The sequence below is a fragment of the Rutidosis leptorrhynchoides genome, chromosome 3 (genome assembly GCF_046630445.1).
Source record: "Rutidosis leptorrhynchoides isolate AG116_Rl617_1_P2 chromosome 3, CSIRO_AGI_Rlap_v1, whole genome shotgun sequence".
NCBI lineage: Eukaryota > Viridiplantae > Streptophyta > Magnoliopsida > Asterales > Asteraceae > Rutidosis > Rutidosis leptorrhynchoides.
In genome coordinates, this window is record NC_092335.1 from 502,754,942 (window position 1) to 502,774,075 (window position 19,134).

The window sequence follows — 19,134 nt, forward strand, 5'->3', positions numbered from 1 at the left end:
CTTCACTAACATTTATATTTATGTTATCTAACATTTATATGCAATTAATCATTATTTATTTCATGCATACTAATGTTTATTCTTAAATTTATTATTTATGCATAATATGTTTATTCTCTTAATCTTCGTATTTATACTAAACGTATTTATACTAAATGTATTTTATAGTAATCATATTTATACTAATAAAATTCTTGTATTAAAAATTATTATTAATATAACGAGTATATAACAGTCGTTAACGTCAACTAACGACGTTACAACGGTCATGTATACATAACGGTTGTTAACGTCAACTGACGACGTTACAACGACTATATTTTTCAAATATAAAATAAACATCTCCGTTTTTCACATTTTCACAAATCAATCTTCATTTTCTCAGATTACCACTCTCAAAAAGTTTTTGTAAAGATGATTCACATAAGGATATTTTTCCTATTGTATTGGTCATATTAACTATCATCATTGTTGCTAATATACCACCGGGTGAACCTATATTCTATCCTGCCCTTGTGGTTTTATTATTTGTAATCATATCATTATTTTATTGTTTGCTACTTATGAATTTAAAATGATTCTAATTTCATGTTGTTAGAAATTGATTATGATTATAATTTATGTTGTTCATCTTTCTGAAAATAGAAAATGTCAAACTTATCAAAGCTTGAGTTTGATTCCCTAGACGTATCGGGAACAAACTACACATCATGGGTCATGGATGTAGAAATAAATCTTGGATCATTGGGTATTCTAGAAACTTTAAAAGAAAACAATACTTGTTCTGATCAAGATAAATTAAAATCAATTGCTTTTATTCGCAAACATATTGATATCACCTTAAAACATATGTATCTCACTATCAAAGATCCACATGTTTTATGGGAAATTATCAAGAGTAGATTCGATAATCAAAAGGAAATATTACTCCCATCTGCGAGGGGAGAATGGAGAAATCTAAGGTTCCAAGATTTTAAAAAGGTAAGTGAATACAGCTCGGCCATGTTCAAGATCCGTTCAAAGCTTCAATTCCGTGATCAAGAAATAAGTGATGCTGATATGATGGAGAAAACTTTCTCCACAATGCATTCTGGAAACATAACTATACAAGAAAATTTAAGATTGCAGAATTACAAAACTTTTTCCAAACTTCAAACTTATCTCTTAGTTACATAAGTAAATAAAGAATTACTGATGAAGAATCAAGAATCTCGTCCTACGGGTGCGCTAGCATTCCCTGAAGCTAATGCTATTAACAATAATAATAAATAAAAAAAATGCACCTGGATGAGGACGTGGGCGAGGTCGTGGTCATATTGGCCAAAACCATCATCATGGAAATTACCATAACAATAATAAAAATCATAACTATGTTTGAAATCACCCTTATGGTAATGGTCGTGGTGGTGGTCGTGGTCGTAATGTTTACGGTGGTCGTGGTCGTGGACAAAGAAATAATAATGCACAAAATTATAAATTTCAACTACCATACAATCCCACAAATCATAATGTTGAAGGAAGCTCTTCAAAGAATATTGAAGATTCTTGTTATCGATGTGGTATAATTGGACATTGGTCTAAGAACTGTCGAACAAATCAATATTCTGTTAATCAATATCAAGAATCCCTAAAGGGAAAAGGAAAAGAGGCAAACCTTGTAGATGACCTTGGTACAAAAATCACTGAGCCAACAAGTGACTACTTTAATGAATAAATTTTCTATTATATGTCCATATCAAATAAATGGATATAGATTTACGATCTATACAATATCTACTTTACTATATCTTTCCTTATTATGTACTTTAGTTTATAACATATTTTGAATGTAATATATTGATGAATTATGTACTCATTATTTGTTTCTCATATTTTGAAGTTCATGATGTACACTACTGGAGTGCAAAATCAATCAAATGGTGGGGATCTTTGTATTGCAGACAGTGGTACTACACACGCTATACTCAAATCTAAAAAATATTTCACTGATTTTAAAGCAACGGAAGGAACAGTACATACTATATCAGGTCCTGCGGATTTAATAAAAGGAATGGGAAATGCAAAATTCATGTTACCAAATGGTACAAATTTTCTGATAAAAAATGCCTTATTTTCTCCCATGTTAAAGAGAAATTTGTTAAGCTTCTATGACATATACCAATATGGATATGATTATCAGTCAGTGACTACAGAAAATGATAAATACTTAAGTATCACTGACAAGAAGTATGTGATTGAAAAACTACCAAGACTTAGTTCTGGTTTACATTATACATATATAAATGTACCAGAAGCACACATGGTAGTTAATGAAAAGGCATGAGATCCTGTAATGATCAATCTGTGGCATGAAAGATTTGGCCACCCAGGATCAACAATGATGAAAAGAATAATTCAAAATACACATGGACATCCATTGACGGATCAAAAGATCCCTCATGATGCACTTATCCCATGTACATCATGCTCACTTGGAAAATTGATAATAAGACCATCACCTCTTAAGGTTGAAAAAGAATCACCAATATTTCTTGAAAGAATTCAAGGTGATATATGTGGACCATTCATCCACAATGTGGACCATTTAGATATTTCATGGTCCTAATAGACGCATCTAGTAGATGGTCTCATGTTTGTCTATTATCAAGTCGAAATGTGGCATTTGCAAAATTTCTTGCTCAAATTATTAAATTGAGAGCACATTTCCCTGATTATACTATTAAAAGGATGAGATTGGATAATGTTGGTGAGTTTACATCTCAAGCATTTAATGATTTTTGCATGTCTATTGGGATTGTTGTTGAACATCCCGTTGCCCATGTGCATACATAAAATGGTTTAGCCGAATCACTAATCAAACGATTTCAATTAATAGCTAGACCATTGATAATGAGAACAAAACTCCCAGTATCTGTATGGGTCATGCAATTTTACATGCTGCATCATTAATTCGCATTAGACCAAGTGCAAATCATACATATTCTCCCTTGCAACTTGCTTTTGGCCATTAGCCAAATATTTTCCACCTTAGAACATTTGGTTGTGCGGTTTATGTTCCTATCGCGCCACCACAACGCACTAAAATGGGTCCTCAAAGAAGGATGGGAATATATGTTGGATATGAAACATCTTCAATCATAAGATATATTGAACCCATGACGGGTGATGTTTTTACAGCACGTTTTGCTGATTGTCACTTTAATGAAACATTGTTCCCCAGATTAGGGGGAGAAATAAAAAATAAAGAAAATGATGTTTCATGGTGTGAACCTCAATTAATGTATCTTGATCCTCGCACAAAAGAATGCGAGATCGAAGTTCAATAAATAATGCATATGCAAGAACTTCCGAATAGATTGCCTGATGCATTTACAGATACAAAAAGAGTGACTAAATCATATATACCAGCAGCAAATGTTCCAGCTCGAATTGAAATTCCAAAAGCTGGCAATAATGTCACTCTTGAGTCTTTGCTACGTCAGAAACGTGGGAGACCAATTGGTTCCAAAGATAAAAATCCTCGAAAAAGAAAATCAGCTGATAATGAGGTAAAAGAAAGTGTTCAAGAAGAATCACAAATCAATACTCCTTCTGCAGAGGAGATTGATGATGTCAATACGGAATTTTCAATTAATTATGCACATTCAAAAATATTATGGAACCGAAATGAAATGAAAAATCTTGATGAGATATTTTCATATAATGTTGCATATGACATCATGAATGATGATGATGATCCAGAACCAAAATCTGTCATGGAATGTCAAAATAAACATGATTGGGATCATTGGAAAGGAGCAATACGAGCTGAATTTGAATCGCTCAATAAAAGAAAAGTTTTCGGATCTATCGTTCTCACACCTAAAGATGTGAAACCAGTATGATATAGATGGGTTTTTGTGCAAAAAAGAAATGAAAAAAATAAGTTACAAGGTATAAAGCTAGACTTGTAGCTCAAGGTTTTTCTCAAAGACCGGGAATTGATTATGATGAAACTTATTCCCCTGTTATGGATGCAATTACTTTTAGATACTTAATCAGTCTGGCAGTTTCTAAAAATTTAGAAATGCATCTCATGGATGTTGTGACTGCTTATCTATATGGATCACTTGATAGTGATATATATATGAAGATACCTGAAGGATTTAAGGTATCAGAAGCAACCAATGCAAAATCCAAAGAAATGTACTCAATCAAGTTACAAAGGTCTTTATATGGGTTGAAATAATCGGGTCGCATGTGGTATAAACGATTAAGTGATTACTTGATATGCAAAGGGTATACCAATAATCTTATTTGCCCATGTGTATTCATTAAGAAAACAACATCCGGATATGTAATCATAGCCGTTTATGTCGATGATCTGAACATCATAGGTACAAATAAAGAGATCCATGAAGCCATTCAACTTCTAAAGAATGAATTTGAAATGAAAGATCTCGAAAAAACCAAGTATTGCCTTGGTTTGCAGATTGAGCATATGCCTAATGGTTTACTTGTACATCAAACAACTTATACGAAAAAGATTATAAAACGTTTCATTATGGACAAGGCAAAACCATTAAGTACTCCTATGGTTGTTAGATCACTTAATGTTGACACTGATCCATTTCGTCCCTGTGAAGATCATGAAGATATCCTGGGAGCAGAAGTACCATATCTTAGTACAATTGGAGCTCTAATGTATCTTACAAATTGTACAAGACCTGACATTTCTTTTGCAGTTAATTTGTTGGAAAGGTTCAGCTCAGCTCCTACCAAAAGACACTAGAATGGGATCAAACACATATTTAGATACCTTCGAGGAACTACTGATTTAGGATTATTTTATTCTAACGAATCAAAACAAGATTTGGTTGGTTATGCAGATGCAGGTTATTTATCTGATCCACATAAAGCTAAATCTCAAAATGGATATGTATTCCTAAATGGAGGTACTGCAATATCATGGCGTTCTCAAAAATAAATACTTGTTGCAACATCATCAAATCATGCCGAAGTGATTGCATTACATGAAGCTACTCGGGAATGTTTTTGGTTGAGATCAATGACACAACTCATTACTGATTCTTGTGGACTAGAACGTGATAAAAGTCCAACAACTATCTATGAAGATAATGCAGCTTGCATAGCACAGATGAAAGAAGGGTATATCAAAAGTGACCGAACAAAACACATACCTCCTAGATTCTTCTCATATACTCAAAATCTCATCAAAGACAACCAGATTGAAATGAGATATGTTCAATCCAGCAAAAACTCTGCCGATCTTTTCACCAAAGCACTTCCAACTGCTATTTTTAGAACACATGTTCACAATATTGGCATGAGGCATGTTCAAAAGATGTAAAAGATCAACGATGTCTACTTGAGGGGGTGTCAACTCTATGCTGCACTCTTTTTTCCTTAGCTAAAGTTTTTTCTCAATGGGTTTTCTTTAGCAAGGTTTTTAACGAGGCAGTAATTTATAGTCAATATCCGAGCTAATAAAATTGTCATCCAAGGGGGAGTGTTGTGATAAAGTAAATATGGAATACAGCTACTCCTAATTATAGGTCAAATAATGCACAGTAAATCATGTATTATAAATACCCCATCAAATGTAATCATGTAACTTGCTTAAATGATATATATATTTCATATATACTCTCTCTCTCTCTCTCTCTCTCTCTCTCTCTCTCTTTATATCTTCTAATAATTATCAATAGTCCACAGTAAAAAATCACGTCACTAAAGGTAGTTATAAGCCTACTGAATTATAACACGTCACTAAAGGTAGTTATAAGCCTACTGAATTATAACACGTTACTAAAGGTAGTTATAAGCCTACTGAATTATTACAGAATCCATATTATTACCTTATTAAAAAGGGGGTCGAATTTTGAGTCGCTAAAAACGAAAGAATTGGGCATTATTGGGGAAGTGGTGGCGGAGGTTTCAAGTTGAAACCGAAGCTTTTTGAGTAAAAGTCATCAAAAGTCTATACGAACGATATGAGGGATTGGGAAATTCGCATGATAAAAACGTGTCCAAATGTAACATCAACTTTAGTTAAACTTTGAGGAAAGAATTGGTGAAGTAAGAGACATATTATTTTGGAACGACCATTGGATTGGAGATCAATTCTCAAGGATATATACACACGACTTTATCGTTTGAAAACAGTGAACATGGCTAGCATATTCAAGAGAGTGCAAAAGTATGAAGCAAGCATCAGTTTCAGTTGAATTAGAGTAAAGATCCTACATGAAGAGTTGGTGATGAGCTGGAGGATTTATGTTTGGTTTAAATACAATGAACTTCAATCAACAACCACGTGACCTGTGGAGCCATATTTGTGATAAGTGTTGGCTAGTGATCCAATGATAATATTCAAATATTAATCACTTTGTTTTGATGATGACACCAAGTCTTAAGTGCTTAAAAATGTATAGAACAACACAAGCTCATAAGCCTACATGATCTATAGCAAACGACCTATACACATAATAAACAAGTCAAAAGAGTCTTTTGAAAAACTCACGATGTGCACGGTTGGGACCACGGTCCACGGCAGGTCAGACCGTGGATGTCATGTACCTTAGTTTATAAGAAACAAGGTACACGCTCGACTCCACGGTCAACTGTTGGTCGACCGCAGTTCTCTCTATCCGAATTTTTTACCAAATAAAGTTTGGCCATTTTGAGGCATCTATAATTCACGAAATCTGTTTCAACATTCTTAGAATAGTTGCCCTCTTCATACCCAAAAGAATTTTGGTCTCTAGGATGTTAATCTCGCTTAATCTCACCTAATGACGTCTTAATAACACTTTAGCTTGTGATTAATGATAAACACGTAAGTGTTGCTAAAATGTCCTTTTACAAGTCATCCTTTTGAAATCTAAAATAAATGTAGACATGATAGGATGGTCATTAAAGTCTCAACTAAAGAGATGCTCTCTACTTGATTAATCATTAAGCATTACTTACATGCTTAATATGTGATTAGTGTAACTTCCTAGAAGTCTTCATGTAAAACAAATATGTCTTATTTGGGGGGTTGCAAGTAACCAATGAATGCATATACTTGCAAACAAATATTGACAAAAGCCTTGAAGACTTGTGATATGAACTTTGGAAGCTTGTGGTTTGTCAAAGGATCAAAATTCAGCATTTACCATAAAGAGAAATCCATGACACACTAGAAGTACAATGGGGCTTTCCTCTTTCAAGCCTATGTCAACTTCCAAGAATACATCCAAAATAAAAGGGGTTATGCAGGTCTTTCCAGATGTTTTTGGCTTCTAATTGCAGCCATCCAATAAGAAAAAATGACAAAATTAAAGGTCTTAAACGGCTACAAATTCAGAGGTCAGAGATCTGCACGAGATGAGCCGCATAGTGTCGGGTTTTAATTTCTCTTGCCTATAAAAGCGAAGCCTTGGAGCATTTGAAGACTCGCCTCTTGCACTTACATTTTCATATGTTTACTGATGTCATTCAAATATTATTGTAATTTATTTAGAGTGGATCTAGCAAGAGTGATTGTAAACTTAGTTATGAGTTTGCTTGTAAACTATCTTCTTAAAGGGATCTAGAAGATAGTTAAGGTTTTACTAAGTTTGAGTATTAGGATCTTGTGGTAAGAGCATTTGGTGATTGTGAATTTTTCACAAAGATGTAAGGGTTCATAAGTTGCAGCTTATCAAGGAGCTAGTGTTGTATCCGAACACTCCACCGAGTTTGGAGTATCGTAGTGAAACAACACTCAATTCTTTAGAATTGAAGAGTTGATTAAGGAAGATTAGTTAACATCTTTCGAAACCACTATAAATCTCTGTGTTTGTTCTCTAATCCCTTATCTTTGTATTTTTTTTTATTTTTTGAAAGGCAAAAAAGCTTTTATAATCATGAAACACAAATGTACATCAATGTAGGGGGAGACTCCCCTAAACCTACCAACTATACAATGATTGCAAAGTGAGCAAACTTCTCACAACTAAAACTAGTTAATTTACATTAATCTCAAATACTCACTAGGATCATTAATCCAAGACAACTAAACTAGCTTTTTCTTTTTCAAACGATGAGAAATCCAATCAAAAAATCTAATTTGAATCGCGTTTAAAACCATCGGAATATTCCAAGTCGTACCTCGAAAAACTTTGTTGTTCCTATTTTTTCAAATGTAATAGGCGCATACCCACTCGACCGCTTGCCTTAGAGTCGGACCATTCCCACGTAAAATTTTGCTTAAGCTCAAGTTAGGCATGTTTGTGAAACCCCACCATGAATATACTCGTTCCCATAAATCAAACGCAAACTTGCAAAAAAGTAACGTGTGATCCACGGATTCAAGCCCATCTTCACATATCGAGCTTCTAATACTATGTAAATCTATACCTCATTTGTCAAGCATGATCCTTGTCGGAAGATGCTTTTTGACCGCCCTACAAAAAAACCTCAAGCTTTTTTGGGACAAGGTTGTTACGCATAGTTTCCATAATATTAGAGGTACCCGAATATGATTGATCGTCAATCGAAAATAAATTTTTAACAGTTAATATGTCGTCCTCAGCTAACACCCATTTCCATTCATCAATACAACTTTTAGTGAAGGAGTAACCTGAAACACGATCACATAAAGTAGTTAATTCGCTAGCCGTGCTTCCGGATGGGTTTCTCGACCATTCCCACTTGCAAATAAGAATTCTGTCTTGAAGTTCCAAACGATCCTTAATAGCCGCATATTTTCTGGATTCCAGTCTGTATAACCACGAGAATCTGTTATATGCTTTCGTTCCACCGCCCCAATCTTCATCCCAAAATTTTGATGTAGAATGCACACTGACTTTTCGAACAATTGAGTTGAGAAAAGGGACCCCAAGCTCTTGTATTTCATGACCTGTCAAAAGAATAGAACGCCAAGTAGATGGCTTTAAGGAACGAATTGCTTCGATCCCTAAATCCATCCCCCCGTACGTTCCATAGATGCTACGAATAATTTTGGTCCATAGGGAGTCTGTTTCGGTATTAAACCTCCACCACCAATTTTTTTTTTTTTGAAAGACAAACACACACACATCCATACACGAATTTAAACACGAATATATACATGCCCACCACGGGACTCGAACCCCCAACCTATAGGTTGAAAGGGTCACCTCGATACCGCTAGGCCAATGGCCCTTTGGTCACCACCATTTCCCTAATAGAGCCAAATTTTTATTTTTTAAAGAACAAATGTTTAAACCCTCGTTATCATAAGAAGCGATAACATTAACCCATTTTACCCAAGAAATTTTGATTCCCGAATCCAACCCGCCCCAAAAAAACACTCGCTTACACTCTCAGGTATTTTTATCAGACATGGCGGGGCGCGAAAGAGAGAGAAATAATACAACGGTAGACTATTGAGGATCGATCTCGACAACCTTTCTTTTATCTTGTCAATAACCGGGTTCCAACTATGTAAACAATTCATTCTCACACCAATCGGAAGTCCTAAGTAAGTGAATGGGAAAGTTTCAACTTGACAACCCATAATAGAAGCCATGTTTTGAACCTCCATGTTGTTGACCCCGATTCCATAAAGGTAACTTGTATGGAAATTGACTTTTAGACCCGAAGCTAATTCAAAGCATTTAGAAGTTTTTGTAGATTGTGAGCATTCGAGCGGTTCCGTTCTCCGATAAAAATTGTGTCATCCGCATATTGTAAATGTGACACGAGCACTTTCTCATTACCAACTTCAATGCCTTTAAATAACCCTTTTTCGGTAGCCGACTTTGTGAGGATGTTAAGACCTTCCGCCGCGAGGATAAATAAGAATGGTGATAACGGGTCACCTTGTCGAATGCCCCTTCCTAAAGAGACTTCTTTTGTAGGGGAGCCATTAACAAGGACCGAGATAGATGGGGATTTCAAGCATGAAAGAATCCAACTTCTCCATTTAGTACCAACCCCCGTACACCTCATAACACCCATCAAGAAATTCCAATTAAGGCAATCGAAAGCCTTCTCGAAATCAACTTTGAAGAGTACACCCTTTTGTTTTTTGGTTTTTAAGAATTCAATACTTTCGTTAACAATCAAGGCACCATCTAGAATGAATCTCCCTTTGATAAAAACACTTTATTCCGAACCAATTAATGAAGGAATGGTTTTCCGGAGACGATTCGAGAGAATTTTTGCAATTATTTTGTAATAACTTCCGATTAAACTTATCGAACGATAATCTCTAAGACCACATGGGTCCGACTGTTTTGGGACTAAGGTGACAAAAGAGGCGTGGGTCATTTATCCCAAAACCACTTGATGGTATGTATTAACTCTGCTTTAATAACCTTATCTTTGTATTTACATTACTTGTGAACAAACAAATCAAATCACACTATAGTTATCTCAAGTTCTAAATCGAAAAACTTGGTAAAAAATCAACTAAATAACTATTCACTCCCCACTAGTTACTTGAAATCTATTACAAAATGGCACGCTCCTTAAATGAGTAGTCGCTGCAAAATAATGGGAATGGCCAAGAGATTTTGCCTAACAATTTGGTACCTAAAATACTTGAAATATTGACATGAAGAATCAAAAGGAAACGGATTTTGATGCAGGTTGAGTTGGACAAAAGAGGAATGGATATTGAGACGTTATTTTTGCAAATTCGCTTTCGACGTGTTGAACAAAGGTATATAAATGGTGGGGCGTGGGGAACTTTTCTAAATTCGGCGTAGACAAGATTCTCTGGAGTAAGGATGGTTCGAGAGAAGGAAATAAGATTTAAGGCTATTGTGTAAATGACAATCTTAAAAATCGTCAAAAAAAAAAAAAAAAAAAAAAAAAAATTAAATTATTACTCGTGATTACTCGCAGTATTTTTGCAAGGTTACCCAATTTTTTGTTAGGGATGTATTCTTGCTAATTTAGTTTGAGTAAACATAAAATTAATTAAAATTTGCAATTTATTAGGAAAGTGAAAGTGAAAGTGAAAATGAAAATGAAATGAATGAAGTACGGAGTATCAAGTTTCTGGAGAAATCTAGAGATGACCCGACCCACTTAAAACCCACACCCCCACCCAATTATAATCTCTATATTCGTCTCTTTAAACTTCATCAAATCAAATTATCAATTTATCATACATAAAATTATGGAAGAGTGTTATTTTCCGGCGAAGCTAAAACGGAAAGATCTTGATGAATTTAACGACGACTTTTGTGATTTTTCACTTTCTTCACCTGCTAGAAAAATGCGCCGTTTGGTACGTACACATTTACTCATATTCATATTGACAAAATTGTGATCATCTAGGGCTTCAGTGTGGCTTTAATAGCGTATTTAGTCAAATTAGTTCTACTGACGTAGTTTTTTAGTTAATTAGGGTAAATTACATATGATCATATACATGAAGTATGTGTAATCAAAAATTGAATTTCAATTTTTCATGTGCTAACACTATTTTGATGAACTCCGTTGACAATTGAATTGAATTTTAATAATATCGACTTAATTATGTGGAAATTGAATATAAAATTAGATGTTTCTAAATTTAGCTTTTTAGGTATTTCATATTCATCGCTCCATTGCACCATTTCATGATACATAGCAATTACTTATTAAGCATTAAGCATTATCATTAATTCAACTTATAACACAAACCTTATATTACATAAAAATAATCAATCAACAATGGTTATTATTGACCTTTGGACGACTCAATTAGGTAATAAATTAGATATGTACATATTGAATATAGGTCCTAAATAAGAATTAAATAAGTATCATACTAAAATTTGTTCATAAATTGTTTAATTGTTGTGCGGAGGTTATTTAATTGTACAATACATTTCGGCTAAATGCTACATTTAGAGAAATATTTTAAAAATAATATGTTCTTGTATTGTAATGAGATAATGATTTTTATCGTATGTTTAGGATGCAGAGTTGCCCCCAATTTTCGAAGAAGAAGAAATGGCGAATCCGGTAGTATTTGAACAACCAGATCCAACTCAAGATAGTTTTGTGATGAAAGATAGTCCGGTAGCCATTGACGAGTTGAATGTTAGTTTGCCTTTGAATGAAGAGAGATCTATTGTTCTGTATGATCCTATGAATAACATGCCTTCTCGATCGCCATTCTCGATTTCGGTTAATTCAGACTTCCTTTCAGGGTTTAAAAGTATGTTCCTCACTCAATATCTTTGTTTTATCAATTCCATTAATGAAATATTTAATTTTCTTTGTTTTATCGATTAATGCTGAAGTCATTTTACAATATTTTAAATTTACATTGTTAGAATAGGAAATATATGCCCTATAAAGCTGTATGTATGTGCCTGAATGAGATATTTGGCTTAGGTTCAAACCAGCCTGACCCTAACTGTTATGTGATTCATATTGTCGAAAATACTTTTTAAATCACTTTACTTGCATTGTTTGATTATTATTGTAAATATGTGATTCATATAGTCAAAAAAAATTAGCCGATTAATTATTTATTGAAAAAATAAGTGCAAACTAACAAGCTATGTGAGGCACTGACAAATTGATCATTTTGACATGTTACCCGACCCGCCGGTTTGCCACTTTTAGAGGCAATAATGAAAATGAATATTGATGTGTATTGTGTACTGCAGATCCAGTATTATGGTCGAACCGATCACAGTTGCTAAAAACATTAAATGGAGAGACAGAAAAGCAAGACAATAACTCCGACCAAAATCATGTCAACCTAGCAGTTGTACCGTGGGTCCCGACACATTCACAAAACCGAGCATTGCCAGAAGAAGAAATCGCTCGTACAGAAGTATCAGAGATGATGGATACTGATGACGTGGAAGCCAGAATTATGGATATCGAAGAAAATAATCCCCAACCTTTTACCATAAACCAGTTTGGTGCATTGAGTGGTAGTGAAGGCGTGAACCATTGGCAGCAACATTGCACGATTCCACAGCCTCCACATAATTTGTCGACACCAATTGCTTGGTCAGGTACATTCGATTCTTGAGGGACTAGATTTGTAATTTTGGTTAGATGATAGATCCCATAGATGGCGTTGGATATGTTAATGGTATAAAGATGATGGGGTTTTGATGACGACGTCATGTATAGAGTTTCACATGGTATTGTTGTAGAATACGGATGAAATGTAACATTGTCAGACGCCGTGTACTTGCATACTTGCCGTTTGCGAGCTGCGTTTTAAAATATGTTGCTATATACTTTCTTTCCTGTATTTCATCACCAACATTGAATCTTGTATTCATTCTGTTTTATCAAGAAAATGCTAACTTCCATCAGTAGTAGCATCATAAAAACAACCAACCAAACAGGATATGAAATCCAGCTACACAGAATATGTGATTCCGTTTTTATTAATGGCTGCAAAGCAATACACGCAAAAATAGCATTTGTTTAACACCATCAAACAAAAAAGATAAACAGTTACACCACACCTAACGGCGCGTCAGAATCCGTCAGTGACAGTTTATGAGGTGAGGCGAAACTGATGAAAACTGACCGATATTATCGGGGTGTTGGTAGTTAGTGTGTGGGGCATCAGTTATGTGATGATTAGCTTCCGTCAGTTTCTTCAGCAACCAATCATGCATTTTTTATTAAAACATATGTTTTTTCATTAATTTTTATTTCTCACCTAATTTCCAATTATATTTTACCATATTACCCTACTCAATATTTAACATAAAAAACTAACACAATGGTTAAATAATGTCAGGAAGAAACTAACACAATGGTTAAAAGTGACTTTGCCATGTCAGTATGACACAACAGTTGAATAATGACGGGAAGTGACTTTGCCATGTATGTCACAGTTAGATAGCAATTTTTGGAATCAATCACCATTAGAAATGGTCTTGCACAAAACATTAAGCATGTATAACAAGAATGAATCAAAAAGACTACAAAATTGTAGAATTTACAACTACGTTTTCTTAAGACAACAAAATTGATATACTAAAACTTCATTAGTCATATGTTCATATTATATAACCATCAAAATTGTATCTAGGTCTTAGTTTGTTGAGGTTTTTAAAATAAAAAGTAAAAAAGTAATAAAGAGGGCTGCAAAAGCTTGACCAAAAATCATTCCGACTAGAGGTAGGTTCTTCTTCTATGTCCAAGTATAGGATAACAATAACAATGTTGGTATCCATCTCCAATCTAAAACCATGATGGACCAAACCCTAACGAAACCCGTCTTACAACATCCACACTTCCAAGTTAATTAGTCTCCCGATATGTATTTTCTTTCTTCATAAAACTTCTTCTCGCTAGCTTCCTTCTTTGCATTCCGCTTCTGCACAATTATGGTAAATCAATCACAACTTAAAAAACAACATTAATGCATCAAAAACAACACTAGAATAAAGTAAATCTATGAATAAGTAAGGTGGTACACGTTAAAATAAACGTTTTTGTGTGTACGCGCGCGCGCGCATGCGCAGGGTATTCAGCCCCATTTTCCCGTGTAACAAAAAATCAATCGATCCCTGAAGTTTTAACACAAACAAAATCGACCAATTCACAAATAGACAATATGTTTGTTAACCACAAATGTGCATGTTGCAGGGGACAATTTGTTAATAACAATTAGTTGAATTAAAAAGGTACCTCATAGATTTCATGATTGGCTTTTATTCTTTGAGCCACGGAGGTTGTCGTTATACTTTTCGGACTCTCCAGCATTCTGAAAATACCCAAACTTTTAGGAACCGAATACGGATCCGTATCACCCTGCAGTAGCCGAAAAACGCGTACGTTAGGGTTGTGATTAACTGAATATTTAAAAAAAAAAAAGTGAGAACCAAGAGATTGAAATTTACATTGATGGACGACTTGCTCTCGGAAACTGTTCCGTGCACAACCAATGATATGTTGAACGTTGTTATCTGGTCATATCAACGAAATTATAGCATCGAAATGTACATTAATAATATGTTGTGATCTTAGTGTGTTTAAATGACGTGCTCTAAATGATCCGGTTTAACTTAAAAATGGAAATGATTTTTATTAGTAATGTTTGCTAATTGATTGGTAAAGGAAAATAATTGTGACGTGATTAGTTGACGTACCATGTCCTTTGTGATTTCCCAAGGAGCACCAATGATGACTTCATCAACATACCGACAAGATAAAACACTAAGACTACGTTCATGTAAATGCATTAATGGGAAATGTGTTCCTCGTTGTTCACTGCATATAAATTAAAAGCTAGTTAGTTATTATTATCCAATATACGAATGCGATAGATTTTAGTAAGTCACATTCACCTGACAATTTGATCGGTATAAATACCCACTAGCAAAAAGTCTCCAAGTTGTCGAGCACTCTTCAAAATCTAAAGTACGCATACATCATGACATATTAAATCATATCATAAATAATATTAATAAAAGATTTCTGTGTATAGACAATAAGATATTACTATGATATTATCAATTTATGATTTGAAAATATATCACTTTAAAAGCAAGATGCAGGCAGCATTTTGGAAAGAAATAGATACAGATCAGCATTTATGTATTAGTTCTGTAATAATTCGGTAGCAGTAACATTTATTTATTCAAAGGGGATACAACCGAAGTTTTAAACTTTATTATTTAATCGTTTATTGAACGAATACTAATAAGAAATGAGAAGAGATGTAAGCTTTTTATTCGTTAATTGCTCGTTAAGATTAACTTTTTATTGTGTTAAAGAAGTTAATTAGCAGTCAGTAACTACAAGCTCAACACTTTTTTTACTTTTAAAGATCTAACAACGTAGACAAGTACCTCAACATGCCCAGCATGAAAAAGATCAAATGCTCCATCAATGTACACCACACGTGCATTTGGTCCAGGACCCTGAAAAGTGAATACAAACTGTAAATACCAGTTTTTTAAAATATATATATATATATATATATATATATACACACACAAAAATTGAAATGGAAATTGAAATTAAATATGAAATCAAAGCCTTTATGTGTAAAAAAAAAAAAAAAATAGAGTACATGAGCAGTTTGATGAAAATTATGACAGAATAGGAACAAATGTTTTAAGAAAGATTATTAGTACTTGATGTCCTGAATATAGGGAAACGATTAGATACCCACTAATCATAGTGAGTGAGTACTTTACAAAATATCATCTAATGTTTACTGTAAGTAACAAACTCACAACAAACATCGAGTAGTCATTCTAACCACATAATAGAGGTGGCAATTTCAACCCATTATACTTTAAAATGGGTCAATCTGTGTTTTATTGTATCTTACTGGGTCAAGTAAAATTTTTTTAACTGAAACGGGAACAAAATCAAACAGTTTAGATTAAAGTCTATGTATAAGTGGGAGTACGTACCTTGGCATTCGAAAATTGCACAATTCTTCTTGACGTTGGGAGAAAGTTAGACGCATGCTTAATTTTCAATAATTTTTCCTCATTTTTGTTCATTTCATTCGATTCCTGACGTACTTCGTTATCGTCGTCCATAGATGCCAATATTCTTCCTGCATGACAAGTAATCATGTTTGACTCAATGCAGAGCTTTAGAAGAAAATTTATTAATCAATCAAGACAAAAGATACCCATAAAAAAGCATCAAGATCATCCCTTTTATCTTCAAATTACATTATTCTAAAAAGGGTATTTAAGTAAATTGCAGTACCTACAATGTCTGTACTGGAAACACCTTCAGTTCGTTTAATCTGCTTATAACGACCCGCTTTTTTTGCTAGAGCATATGCATCAGTTCCATCGGGAAGTAAACAAGGATCATCACCATGTATAATATAATCGATCTTATGCTCATTAAATAGACGGTTCATAAATTCTTCAGTTATAGCATATGGCGCATCAGCAATGACCTCATCAACCCACTTCAATCCACTCACAAGAGCCAATCTAGAAAGATTTACAACAAAATCCATAAAACATAAACATAAACGTTTATATAATTGTCTAGAAACATAATCTTCATTTGTTCAAGAACTCTAAAATTCTAATTTAAATCATATTAAAATGTTGACAGATATTAACTTTGACCTATTTTGATTGACTAAATCCTAATTTGACCAACTAAATATGATTTTGACCCATTGACCGATGCTGACCAATTAATTACTCAGATTTTGGAAAATCAGATCGGCCGGTTCCTAAAAAGGAGTGATTGGGGAGTAATCGGTGTTAATCATGGAATTTTACAACACTGTGAATATACCTTTCTTCCATAGATAATACAGGCGGGCCCTTGTTCGTTACAATTTCTTCATCGCTTACAAGTCCAACCACCAATTCATCACCCAAAGCTTTAGCTTGTCTCAAAGCATTAGCATGACCATAATGCATAAGATCAAAACACCCATCCATGTAAACCCTAATCTTTCTTTTTTCTCCTTTTTTCTTATGCAAATTCGTCAAATAAGGTAACAAATATGGCAAAGTAGGAAACCCCATTATACCACCGAAATAACTCGTCGATAAACCGAGTAATGCTAGTGTTAGCATTATGCCTCCAAATAGATGCGGGTAGTAGTATACCCCATCCCAATTTGAATTAGTACTCTCGAATTCCATTTGGGATCGGTAACGTTCAGAGGGACTTGAAAACCCTCTTTAAATTAGGTAATTGGAGACACAAATTCTGCAAAAAGAACAAAATCAGTATAAGATTACATGAAAACCAAAGAAAACAAATATGTTAGCTAAATTAATCATAGAATTATACATTTCAACTACATGCCTAATTGAACAAATTGATCCTTCATGCCTATTTGATAAAATCAGTATAATATTACAAGAAAACCAGGGAAGCAAATAAATTAGCTAAATTTATCATAGAATTATACAGTTAAACCACATCCCTAATTGATCAAATTAATCCCTCATGGCTAATTGGGCATATTTTGATAAAATTGGTATGGTATTACAAGGAAACGAAAGAAAACAAATAAATTACCTAAATTTATCATAGAATTATACATTTGAACTACATGCCTAATTGAACAAATTGATCCCTCATGCCTAATTGGGCTTATTTTGATAAAATCAGTACAAAATTACAAGAAAGCCAAAAAAACAAATAAATTAACTAAATTAATCATAGAATTATACATTTCAGCCACATGCCTAATTGAGCAAATTGATCCCACATGCCTAATTGGGAAAATTTTGATAAATTGCAACAAAATTTAGCTTCGTTTCGAATTTGTTGCTTGTAATTCAAATTTTTGAAGGATTTATGAAAACCATTCAAATTCATTAACATGATACTAAATAAAATTAAGAAACCAGATGAACAGCTAACATGCACAAATCTTTCATCCGTTGCAAACCAAATTCAGGTAGCATCAATCATATAACCATAAAATTTTAACCTTTCAGAGCAGATTAAATGCATCAAATTTAGATAATATCCACAATTAAACACATCCAAATGTTAAAGATTCAAACGTTATCGCCTTTCAAAAAAAAGATTCAAACTTTATCACAAAATAATGAAATTCAAAATGACAATAATCATCAAAATAACAAAACCTAGCAAACCAAAATGGCAATTTAGCATAACAAACCAATAAACATGTATAAGTTACAGCATAGATCAAGATAACAACAACCCAATTGGGATCTGAAAAAGGTCGTTAATTTTTAATTACAGCATATGATTTAGCAAAGATTCTGGAAACTTTTGGGTGAGATGAATCAAAAGGAGAAAAGGGGTTGCGTTACATTTTGTCAGATCGAATCTGAAAATAATTAAAATAAAATAAAAATACCTTTTTTGTGTTGGAATTCGTGTCTCCTTTGCGGTGTTTCTGGTTTTAATTTGCTAGTGGGGTTGTATGATCATTTCAAAGGGCTGCAAGAAATGAATAGGGTCGTTTTTAAAGCCAACAAGGAGAAATGGGAAGGTATCAATTTTTTGTTTTTATTTAACTTTTTATTTGTTTAAACGTCGATTTTTTGACATACATATGTTGGAGCAAAAACCCGAACTCGATTGTCGGTACTCGAAAACACATTCATTTGGGCAGTGTTTTTGGATAAAGGTTCATAAACGAATCCGATAAAACTTCCTTATAAGGTTAATATATATATATATATATATATCATCATTATTGGTGTTCAATTATTTTAA

The 19,134-nt window shown here is 33.7% G+C and overlaps 2 protein-coding genes across 2 annotated transcripts; one reads left to right on the forward strand and one right to left on the reverse strand.

Annotated features, from left to right (window-relative positions):
• The first annotated feature begins 11,004 nt into the window (after positions 1 to 11,004).
• LOC139898244 (uncharacterized) lies at positions 11,005 to 13,280 on the forward strand. The gene is made up of 3 exons (XM_071880975.1): positions 11,005 to 11,248; positions 11,923 to 12,166; positions 12,624 to 13,280. The coding sequence occupies exons 1-3, from the start codon at positions 11,138 to 11,140 to the stop codon at positions 12,995 to 12,997; spliced, it is 729 nt and encodes a 242-aa protein (XP_071737076.1). The 5' UTR covers positions 11,005 to 11,137; the 3' UTR covers positions 12,998 to 13,280.
• Positions 13,281 to 13,943: 663 nt separating this feature from the next.
• LOC139898245 (ethanolamine-phosphate cytidylyltransferase-like) lies at positions 13,944 to 18,888 on the reverse strand. Its single transcript, XM_071880976.1, has 10 exons — positions 18,773 to 18,888; positions 17,218 to 17,640; positions 16,666 to 16,901; positions 16,359 to 16,507; positions 15,786 to 15,857; positions 15,282 to 15,349; positions 15,084 to 15,204; positions 14,835 to 14,900; positions 14,623 to 14,745; positions 13,944 to 14,308 (listed from the first exon to the last, which is right to left on the reverse strand). Exons 2-10 carry the CDS (start codon positions 17,571 to 17,573, stop codon positions 14,237 to 14,239), a joined length of 1,263 nt encoding a protein of 420 aa, XP_071737077.1. The 5' UTR covers positions 17,574 to 17,640; positions 18,773 to 18,888; the 3' UTR covers positions 13,944 to 14,236.
• Between the last annotated feature and the right edge of the window lie 246 nt (positions 18,889 to 19,134).

Excerpts from the sequence above, each read along its gene's own strand:
- LOC139898244 (XM_071880975.1), top strand. The coding sequence starts at position 11,138 with ATGGAAGAGTGTTATTTTCCGGCGAAGCTAAAACGGAAAGATCTTGAT. Across the intron at positions 11,249-11,922 it reads CTAGAAAAATGCGCCGTTTG|GATGCAGAGTTGCCCCCAAT; the intron begins GTACGTACACAT and ends TCGTATGTTTAG. Across the intron at positions 12,167-12,623 it reads CTTCCTTTCAGGGTTTAAAA|ATCCAGTATTATGGTCGAAC; the intron begins GTATGTTCCTCA and ends TGTGTACTGCAG.
- LOC139898245 (XM_071880976.1), bottom strand. The coding sequence starts at position 17,573 with ATGGAATTCGAGAGTACTAATTCAAATTGGGATGGGGTATACTACTAC. Across the intron at positions 16,902-17,217 it reads GTATTATCTATGGAAGAAAG|ATTGGCTCTTGTGAGTGGAT; the intron begins GTATATTCACAG and ends AAATCTTTCTAG. Across the intron at positions 14,746-14,834 it reads AGAGCAAGTCGTCCATCAAT|GGTGATACGGATCCGTATTC; the intron begins GTAAATTTCAAT and ends CGGCTACTGCAG.